Genomic DNA, 11156 nt, shown 5'->3' on the forward strand with positions numbered 1-11156 from the left:
AAAATAAAAATATTTAAATCGAACTAAATCATATATTTTTATTACTTTTTATATATTTTTTAAATTTTTTATAAAATAAAAATAATTAATTTATATCTAAATCTATTTAAATATATTAAAAATAATAAAAAACATTAAAAAATAATTTTTTACTTGACTCTATCTAGTTCATATTTTAAATTTATAACACCATACATTAATTGAAATAATTTAGCCAAACTAAATCGTTCTCATCCCTAAATATGATCTGTTAATAAAATATTAAAATTTTAATTTGAATAATCAACATTCAATCATTAATAGTTTTAATAAAAAAATATATAATTTATATCTACATCTAAACATTTTCAATTTGATTTTGCTTATTTAGAGATAATTATTTATTTATAAAATAAGTTTTTGCCCTGTAAACTTGCATTATATTGACTCATTTTATTGTACTGTATTTTTGCCCAATTTGTATAAAATTATACCATAGCACATTTGAAATTCTATTCGCTGTGCCATAAATTCGACCCAAAATCTTGTACGTTCTTGTTTAATTCATAATTGCCTGTCCAAAAAAGTTTCATTCAGAACAGTCTAAATGCGAGAAATATGATTTCAAAAAAATTTATATTATTTACACAATATCAATATTTTTTTTTTCATTTTCGGATTTAGACTATATATCAGGTCGTTAGCTTAGGCCTTTGAAAGTGCCAAAGAGCCATGCAAAGACTATTAATATACGATAAATTTAACCATCAAATGGCATCGGCAATTGACAATTACATATTTATTTTTTTCTTCTTTTCACTTATAATATATATAAATTATTAATAAATTTATTAATTTTATTGATAAAATTGATTTTCAGAAAAAGAATTTTTGAGAGTTTAAAAAAATTTTCTTCAATTTTTTTATTTTTTAATTTTTAAAAACATCTATAAAAATCTTACTTCTAAACATGGATGATGCATTATCTGGATGATGTAGTTGGTTATCACTCTAGTCTAACACACTAGAGGTCCCATGTACTAAACAAGGCTTGGATAATTTGTAAATGGTGGGATCTACCAATTTCAATTCCCCAAAGGATCCACTTTTTTAAAGTTTAATTAAAACCCCAACAAACTTGATTCATGACAGTTTGACTTCCCTTAATTAAATCATGGTCTAGAGGCATAACGGTTACCATTCCAACCCCTATAAATTGTGCCATAGCTCATACCCAAAATGCAATAAATACCATATAACTTTGTTGTTTGTCACAATTATTAGCACTTTGTGTAGGAAAAAAAAAATGAAGAGGGTTTCCATTGTTGCCTTGTGTGCGATGACACTGATGGTGGTGCTGTTTTCAGGTGAAACTCGTACGGCGGAAGCAGTGACATGTGACCCCTCCGAGCTCAGCTCCTGCTTGGCGGCGTTCACGTCTTCATCACCTCCATCAACCACTTGTTGCAGCAAGCTGAAGGCGCAGCAGCCATGCCTTTGTGGGTACCTTCAGAACCCAGCTCTTAAACAGTTTGTTAACAATCCCAACGCTAAAAAGGTTGCTAGCACTTGTGGAGTTGCATATCCTAAGTGTTAAAAGTTTGCTTTACTTGAATATTTATTGGCAGCATAGGACTGTCGTCTTGTTCTCAACTGCTCATATAAATAAATAATGATGAGATGAGATGAGATGAGATGAGAGGTGATAATATTAATGTAATATTTTACTTGTCTAAGGCTAGAGTAATAATAATAATATTAGTAGTGATATTTACTATTTACATGTGTTTCTTGGGGAAATACGGCTTATTTTTTCTTTTCTTTTATATATATATATATATATATATTTTTTTTCTTTACTTGTTTCCTCTCTTTGATTTCAGATGCAATACTCAAACAATAAAAATTTATCATGATTCATGGACAGTTACGTTCACTTTTTGACTTCCCAATGAAAGAGAAACACAACAATACAAGTACCTAGTTGAGTGAAGGCCTAAAGGGATTATAAATATATATCACATGAAGAATAATATTGATACTCAATGATGTTTACTGTAAAAAATTCAAAAAAAAAAAAAGAACACATACACACAAAAATAACAACATGAAATACAAAAGGTAAGACTATTTAGATTTTTTATTTTGAGATTAAGATTATTTAGAGTTTGAGTGTAAAAAAAAAAAATCTATAGTCTGAGCAACAAATATGCTCATGATTAAGTGTTTAGGTTCTTGAATGAAGATGAATTACCATCAGCACAGTTTTTATGTGATAGAAACTAGAAAGTGAGATCAACTATAAACACACGATCCTTCCATATTTGTAGTAAAACATCAAGAAAGTCCTTGCTCGGGTTTTAGCTGATCGATTTGGATTAAGATATTAATCAATGAGTTCTTGATAAATTAAAGGTATCAAAGTCTTTTTTGATTTTTTTTTTCAATGCGACCAAGTAAACCCGAAAGTCTATCAACCCAACCCATGAAAGGGACATAATCAGAAATGAAAAAGCTCACAAACATGGCCTGAGTTTCCTTAAGCAACCCGTGGAATCTACTTCTTTCAATTCCTCCTTCATATCTTTGCTAAAACCAAGCCTATAAGTTGTTGTACTCTTAAGACACATCAATGCCTCTTTCATGTTGATTAGTTTTGAACAAATTGATTATTTGATATCCTCTCGGATGCGACGATGAAGTAACGTTCTATTAGGGTTAACAAGATTGACGGCGCAAAATTTTCTAATCTCTTCAATAAGAGCTATAAGGTGACAAACCCAAATCTAAGCCATTATAAGATTAACTTGTACTGGCCGCCTAAAGTAGACCTCCAAAAAATTGAAGTTATGGTAATCATTAATTATTAGTATTATCCTTCCTTAAAATTTGATATGCAGTATTTTTTATTTTTTATATAATAAAAATTAAAGAAATAATTGAATTTCTTAATGAAATAAATATTTTATTTTCACCCTATTGGAGCTATAATTTAAGATTTCTATCTGAAGCTTATCGCATCCATATGACTTGTGTTGAGCCTCTTAATAATATGTGTTAACGTCTTATAATAGGAGATGGATCGGACTGGAAGAACCTTTAAGGCATTGAGCGAACCACATGAGATCTGTCAACGAATAGATAACAGTCAAGGGAGACGAAACTGTTATATTTATCTCGTATTAGTAGACTAATAAAATTAATATATATTAAATTATATTAATTAATATCAATTAATAAGTAATTATTGTGATATCATATTGTAATTTATCAAAATAATAGTATGATTATTGTTAAATGTGATTTTAATTTAATTTTATATTTGGACCCATAATAAAATGGGTTGATTTTAACTAACATGTAAGGGGCAGTTCCTACTCTCACTTCTCTCTCTATATATATATATATAAGGCTAACCCATTGAGTTTTATAACTTCAATTTTGGTAGGTAGAGAGCAATTGTCTCTCCTTTTATTATGCATGTCTTCAATCAGGCCCCAAAGGCAGGCAATTGAGAGCTCGTGACAATTGCATCAATTATATAATTATGGATTTAGCGAGATTGAGCTTTTGCCTACATCCAAATTAGTTTTAGTGTCTGTAAAATTGTATTAATGATCTTGTAAGCTTTTGAGCTATAACTAATGGTTGGTATTAGAGCCATACTCACCCTAAAGGTCACTAACCACTTTTGTTTGGCATGACGAAGTTTTGGTTTTTTCGGTTTTTAGACCCATGCTGTTTTTTGCATTTTTGGCTCAAATTTTCTGTTTTATTATTATGAAGCTTGAAGGAGATTGAAATCCAGCCTTTTAGATCCAAAACCGTGCAAAAATGATGAGTTTTAAGTCGAATCAGGTTGAGTTAGAAAACCCAAAACTAGGCAGAATGAGCAAGGAAGACTTGCGAATTTGTGTGGTGCACAAGTTCGAAGCTGTACGTGAGGCATGAGCAGTTTAGTTAGCATGAGAACTGTAACACACGTGCCCATTTGCCTGACTTGTGCGTGGTGCATGTGTTACATACGCCACATGCAGCTCTTCAGGTGCATGCAACGCGCGTGTAAACCCTTGATAGGCACGAGTTATATGGCATTTTTGTCCCTTGTAGTTTAGGCCATTCCTATTTAGGCTAATCTAATTTTTCTTTTTTCGTATTAGGTCCTGTTTTTCCTCTTTTCCGATAATTTTTGACAAAAATTAAGGGATTTTTTCATTATTGTTAGGCCAATTTGATTTTCCCTTCTATGTAGGGCTCTATTTCTATTTAGGTCTTTCAATGTTGGGTCATTTGGTAAAAATTAAGAGGTTTTTATTTATTATTATTGTTGGACTATTTTATTTAGTCCAAATTTAATGATTAAATTTTTAGGGGTTATTAATTTAATTAATTTTGGTCATGTGGTTAATTAATTTGGACTAAATGAACTTGTTGGATTTTGTACCACATTAAATTAAATTTAGATCGATTTTAATTTTAATTCTATTTAGGGCCATTTAGGTCTAGGACATTTTGTTGGAATTAAAATTTGGCTATTTTGTTTTAGACCAAATTTGTTGAAATATATTATGCCTAATTTAATTAATTTTTGGTCATTTTGCATAAGGCCATTTTAGTTAATATTTTTTATAAAATATTTTGGGTCTAAAATTAATGGCTCAATTCTGTAAATATTAGGAATAATTAAATTGGAGATAAATGAATTACTTGGGCACTATGGTTAGCTTAATTACGATAATTAAAATTTATCCATTTCGTCAGTAATTCATTTAATTATATAAAAACCCATTTAATTAAGAAATTTACCTTATTATTTAAATATTCATAATAAATCAAATTACTTGGTTTTGTTAGAACTAATTATCAATATATACTTCACCACTGCATATTTCTATTCTGGTGTAACCATAAGCTGATTTTGGCTGTTAAAGTGTCTTGACGATAAACATTTACATAGGGCTTTTAAAGCCTTCTATTTTATTGAGTTAATGGGAGTTTTGTGTAATAGAAATTAGTTGCAACTGTGATAGATGCATTCTCATTTGCCATACATATATTACATTTAAGCACATTTTGTTGGTATGACATTTCGTTGGATGAGATATTCAAGTTTAGTTTCATGTGCTTCTTCTGAAGTAACATATCATTCAATTTAAATGTTAAAGACTTAATGGAAATGGATGTTGATTTTTTTTTTCATATCATTTCCTTTTATACTATAATACAATTACTTTTGAGGTATTTATGAGTTTGTGTACATGTATACTGTTAGTACGATATCATTTTATAAGCTCATAAATGCTTGTTGTTGTTTTGTTGTTGCTGTTATTAAAGTATTCATAAGTCTACATACATATATCTTGTTGATGTAGTACATTTCAAAGCTTATGAGCACCTTCAAATGATAGAAAGCATGCAAGCCCACACACTAATACCCTATAGGTATAATGTAATTTAGGACTTACAGATGTTCATTCTATTGTATGATGAGTTTGGTATATACTCATATTTATATTTTCTGTTTATGGCTATTTTGTTAATCCGGATTCAAGTTTAATGATTTGTTTTCTACAAGTGGGAAATTGTTGTATTTATCTCGTATTAGTGGACTAACAAAGCTATTATATATCATATTATATTAATTAATGTCAATCAATAAGTAATTGTTATGGTACCATGTTGTAATATACCAAAATAGTAGTATGATTACTACTAAATTGATCCCGATTTAATTTTGTATTTAGCCTTATAAAGGGATAGGTCAATTTTGACTAACATGTTAAGGGAGGTCCTTGCTTTCACCTCTATACATATGAGGCTAGCCTATTGAGTTTCATAACTTCAATTTTGAGAGACAAATAGTAGTTCTTTTTTTTTTTTACCATGTAGGTCTCCAATTGGGCCCCATAGGCAAGCAATGGGAGCTCATGATGGCGACATCAATTATGTTGCCGTGGATTTAATGGGGTTAACCTTTTGCCTGCATCCAGATCAATTTTAGTTTTTGTTAAATGGTATTAGTAACCTTATGAGCTTTTGGACTAAAACCAATAGATAGTTGTTATTTTAAAACACCTTTTGATTATCAAATTAATTTGATATTTCAATTAAAAAAGGTAAAAAGATAAAGAAATGAGTCAGGTCAATCCTTGTTTGAACAGGTGACATCTATCTTTAACAGTCATGTGGATAGATCCTTGATCATGTTGATTTGGCAATGCTTTGGGCTTTAGGCATGATAAAACAAGGGTATAACAATATCATTTAATTTTCTCTTATTATCATTGATGTGCTTCACGTGTGATTTCTACCTAATTTATAAGAAAACAATCCCTAAAATTTTAATTTGATAACCACCTATTCCATGTTTTGAAAAAAAATTAGATGGCACATTTGAGGATTTAGGGATAGAAAGATTGCTTTTGTTTGTATGGCTAAAAGAACGAAAAAATTAAGAAAACAAAAAGAGCTCTTGAAGCTTTAAACTATCTCTGGTGGTATCAATAGCCACAACTCATGTTGTTATCTTCTTTGATGGCATTTCTAAGGTGATTTCTGATTCCACCAAGGAATTGATCAAGCAAACTATCTCAACTATGCTAGGGATTCTCCTATTTGATCAGTTTTTCATTTTGGTTTCCCTTTCGAAACCTTATTTTCATTACCTTATTTTCTTTTCTATTATCATAAGGTAAAAATTTTTTACTTCAACCTCAAAAAAGTAAAATTTTCTTTTATAATTTATTGTTTTTATAATAAAAGAGATTATTTTTTTTCTTTAGGTATACATTATGGAATGCAGAATATAGGGTTTCATTGATGGAGAATCTAGAAAGAACAGTCCCAACAAAAGAGTTGACGAAAGAGATGAAGGAAGATGTTAGGTGATAGTAAAGAAAAGTGGCTAAGGAGAAGAAAGATTTGAAAGGTTAGTGAAGATAAGGCAGAGGGTTTTTGGGGATTTGTCATCTAAGGCTTTGAAGTATATTAAAAATCTGCAAGCTAAATTATCTGATTTGGAAAAGGTGATGATTTTACATTTTTTATAAAAATATTAATTTTTTTAGTATATGCTTTAAAAAGAAATTGGTTGTAAACTCATGATTTTTATTTATTTATTTATTTTTATAATTAAAGATTGACAAGATGTAAAATTTATAGTAGCAAATTATGTTTAATCAGTTAGTTACTTTGAGTTCTTTCCATCATTTGCTTTATATAATGTTACAAGTGAAGTAATAAAAGAAAATGAAACCAAATTTAAATGCCTAATGTTAAATGTATCCTTTTGAATAGCTTTTGATACAATTTTGTTATGCTATATGTGTTTCTTGCAAAGTTAGCTTATGTTTGACAACAGAGATATCATGTATTTCTCTATGAAACTTGGATTTCTTCTATACAACTACATTATAAAAAAGTTTGTTGTAGTTTAAGATGTTTCGAAACAGATAAATGAGCTTTGTTAGCTAATACTAAATAATACTATGCTCCATGTTACGCTAAGTTGCTATTTTATATTTTCGTTTGGTAGCTATTTTATTTTATTTATTTATTCTTTAGCAAAGCTATATTTGTTGATTTTTCTTGATTATTTTGTTCTTTACTGGAAATTGTTGCAGATATCAAAGAGAGAATTTATTATTAAAATTTCAAGATAAAAAATTTGTAATGAAAACATGAGGTCTTGTGAAATTTAGAATATGGTGGCAATCTTAAGCTGCTAAATGATTTAAAATTAATGACCCTTTTTAAATTAACATCTTTAATAGGAATGATGCACTTATGCTTTCAATCATCCTCTTTATTTCATTTTTTAGATTTTGTTTGTTTAATCTCTACTTCTATAAGGGTACTATGGTTGACAAGTTAATGAAAGAAATAGTTAGCAATGTTCAACATTTAAGACATCTAATTAGCATTTTGTAAAGGTAGTTGATGAAGCTATTACTTAGAGTTATCAAAGCTTTTTTTTTTTCATCTAAATGTAAGGCTAGTTGTTTTATTGTCATTTTGTAGCAGAAAGGCAAGTAGGAGAAACTACCTTAAATTATACTAGCTAAGAGTTACACCAAATAATAAGGATGGTATGAATATCATTTCTATTGGTTTTGTTAAGATAATCAATGCTTAAATGAACCTAACTCATAAATTTGTTTGGCTAATAATGTAGACAATTCAAAGTATTTTGCGTGAAAATTTTGATTGTGTGAGATCGTTTATTGCAAACATAGTAAGAATGATCTTATCCTTTCCCTAACTTATCTAACAAAATGAATAAATATGAGTTTTACAATCCACACTTATCTTAAATTTTTGGTTAGCTGGTATATAAAATGTTTTCTTCAAAGGTAATTATGTGACATTAGTCTTCCATTTTAATTAAATATTGCAAGTTGCTTATGGTTAATCATGATTTGCAATAGGTGATTATAGGTGAGTGATTGAACTTAGGTTTTGCATGCAAGTTTCTTTTTGTTTTTAACACAAAAAAAAAAACAAGTTTTAACCATTTGCAAAAGTATATTAAATTACTAATAACTAAGATCCTTTGCTTCATATTTTTGCTTCGAGTATTATCAATGTTTTAATTTGATATTTGAGTTAGTTTAGTAAGAATGGCTATCTATCCATATTCTATAAATGTTTGTTATTTTGTAGATTTTCATCTGAAGATGTGTTTTAACAAAACCAAGTAAAAGCATTCATGTAATGAAAATTTTGAAAAAACATTGCAGAAGAGGTTTAAATTGCTTTTTGATTATTTTGATTTAACAAATTATGATTACAGTTGAATTTTGAAAGTAATTATGTTTTGGTTTTATTTAATATTGATGCATTTATTGGTCTACAGTTTCATCATGAGCAAATGTGGCTTCCAAATTTAGAAGAATTTGATTATCCAGGTTGTGAAACTGTTTATAAGGTAAAATGATATAAATTTTTTTCTCATGATTATGCATATATATATATGTGTGTATGTGTGTATAGAAAAATTAATTAATGTATCGACTTTCTTGAAATCAAACCCTACAAGAATTTGTGAGAGCAGTAATTACATATCAGAAGAAGGTTAATACTATGGCGATTTCAAAACCTCTACAGCTCAATCAAGAAATAGAGTAGAAAAGAAAAATAATTTCTCGAAGTTTCTCACTTGGCCCTTCAAAAGAATTCAATGTGCTAGCTGTGGCTAAATTTTTTTAGGAAACACTAAAAAACAGTTGCAATCAATAAATATTTTGTTGCTTTCAATTGATTAGCTGATCGGCTGATGGAGGGTTTTTTTTCTTTTTTTTTGTTTTTTTCTTTTGCCTAATTGTTTGCAGTCCAAATGTCTAATGCAACATTGAGTTTCCAAGAAGAAGTTAGGCTAGTGGAAATGGGTGCGACAGTGAGGAATTCAACTTCCTACCTTGATAAAATGAAATCAATCAAGGAGAAAGAAGTTGTAGCAAAAATGGTAATGGGGAAGATGCCAACAGGACAACTATGTAGTGTCATGTCATTCTACCAAATGATGGGACAAATCTGTTCAGAAGTTTTACAGGCAAAGCTGCATGACAGTGGCAGCGAACTTTGGTTTTGATTACTTACCTGCTTATTATTGTAGGACATATATTCCTTATGGTGGATGCTATAATTAGGGGGTGTAAATAATACATTAGTATTCGTAAGTTATTCGAATTCGATTTGAATAAAACTCAAATTCAGTTCAATTATTATTGAGTTAACTCAAGTTTGAGTAGCTTAACTTATCGATCGAGTCGAATTCGAGCATTTTATACTCAGCTCGAGTTGTTCGCAGGTCTAATTAAGTTTTTACATTTGAATATATTTTTATTATCTTAATTGATAAAATATATCGAATTCGAGTTCGAGCTCGAATACGAATAATTTGGTTTTTGTCGAAAATAAGAATTGAGTTCATTTTTATATGTTAATCGAGCTTAATTGAACAAACTCAAATAGCTTGATTTTTATCTCGAGTTGAGTTCGAGCAAAAAAAATTAAACTCGATTGAGTTCGAACTAAGTTTCAAACCTTGAATTTGGAGTCGAGCTCGAGCTCGAACTTAGTATTATATCTACTTAAACTTGATTGATTACATTCCTAACCGTAATTGAGCTTAGCTTTTGCATTTTTGGATTATCATTTACCCCTTTGTTGATTTTCCCACACAAAAGATGATATCATCTAAACTAAATTTTTTAGAGTACAGCAAAGACAACGAAAAATAATGGATAGTTTGGTATTCATACCTTGATATCGGGAGCAATGTATAAATCTAAAATAAATAAGTTTGGTTGTAACTTTAACTCAATTTTCACTTTAGGCCATCTCAATCGAATCCATAGTCCAAATGTTTACAAAATTTGAGAATCTAATAGGGAAAACACATATTATTAATTTAAAAAGAAAAGAAGGATCTACATTCTACACTTCATGTCATCATTTTGCGCCAATGCCATATCACCCTTTAATTTTATTAAAATTAAACTTGCAGTTTGTTATGGGTAGATATGTTAATTTTACTCAAATTCGACAAAAAAATTAATTTTTTATCTTAATAAGAATGGAAATAAATATTAAATTTGAGAATAAGAATAAGGATATGTATGATTTTAAAGTTTTTATTGAGTACAAATACAGGGATGATTAATATAGCACCCACCCCATACTCGTACTCTATATATATTTTATATATTTAAAGAATTAATTTTTTAAAGTAATAATATAAAATTTATTTTACATTTATTAAAATTAATATATATATATTCATTTAAAAATAAGTATTTACAAAAAAAAAAAATTTACTTAAATGTGCTAGATAAAAAAAACTAAAAAAACAATTTTTATTATTTATTTTTTAAAAAAGCTACGGTATAAGAATTACCTATACCCATTAAATGTTGGTAGTTTAAAATACGGTATATTCCACATTAGATAGAAAGATTTAATTATTAATGAATAAAATTAATTTTTGTATTAATTTTATTCATATTTAAATAATTATGTTTGAATAGAAATATTTATCATATGACAAATGATCATAACTATTTAAAAATAAATAGATTATTGCTAATAATGGTCATGATTATATAAAAAATTATAATTATTTGAATAAAAGTTTTTGTCTGTTCATTTATTATAAATAAATCTTTCAGTATAACTAT

General features: G+C 28.4%; 1 protein-coding gene across 1 annotated transcript; it reads left to right on the plus strand.

Annotated features, from left to right (window-relative positions):
* Nucleotides 1–1197: 1197 nt before the first annotated feature.
* On the plus strand, nt 1198–1768 carry LOC111313608 (non-specific lipid-transfer protein 2-like). The gene has a single exon (XM_022914282.2). It carries the CDS (start codon nt 1286–1288, stop codon nt 1574–1576), a length of 291 nt encoding a protein of 96 aa, XP_022770017.1. The 5' UTR covers nt 1198–1285; the 3' UTR covers nt 1577–1768.
* Nucleotides 1769–11156: the final 9388 nt, after the last annotated feature.

This window comes from Durio zibethinus, chromosome 23, assembly GCF_047325235.1.
Source record: "Durio zibethinus cultivar Kanyao isolate XHJ-2024 chromosome 23, ASM4732523v1, whole genome shotgun sequence".
NCBI classification, from domain to species: Eukaryota; Viridiplantae; Streptophyta; class Magnoliopsida; order Malvales; family Malvaceae; genus Durio; species Durio zibethinus.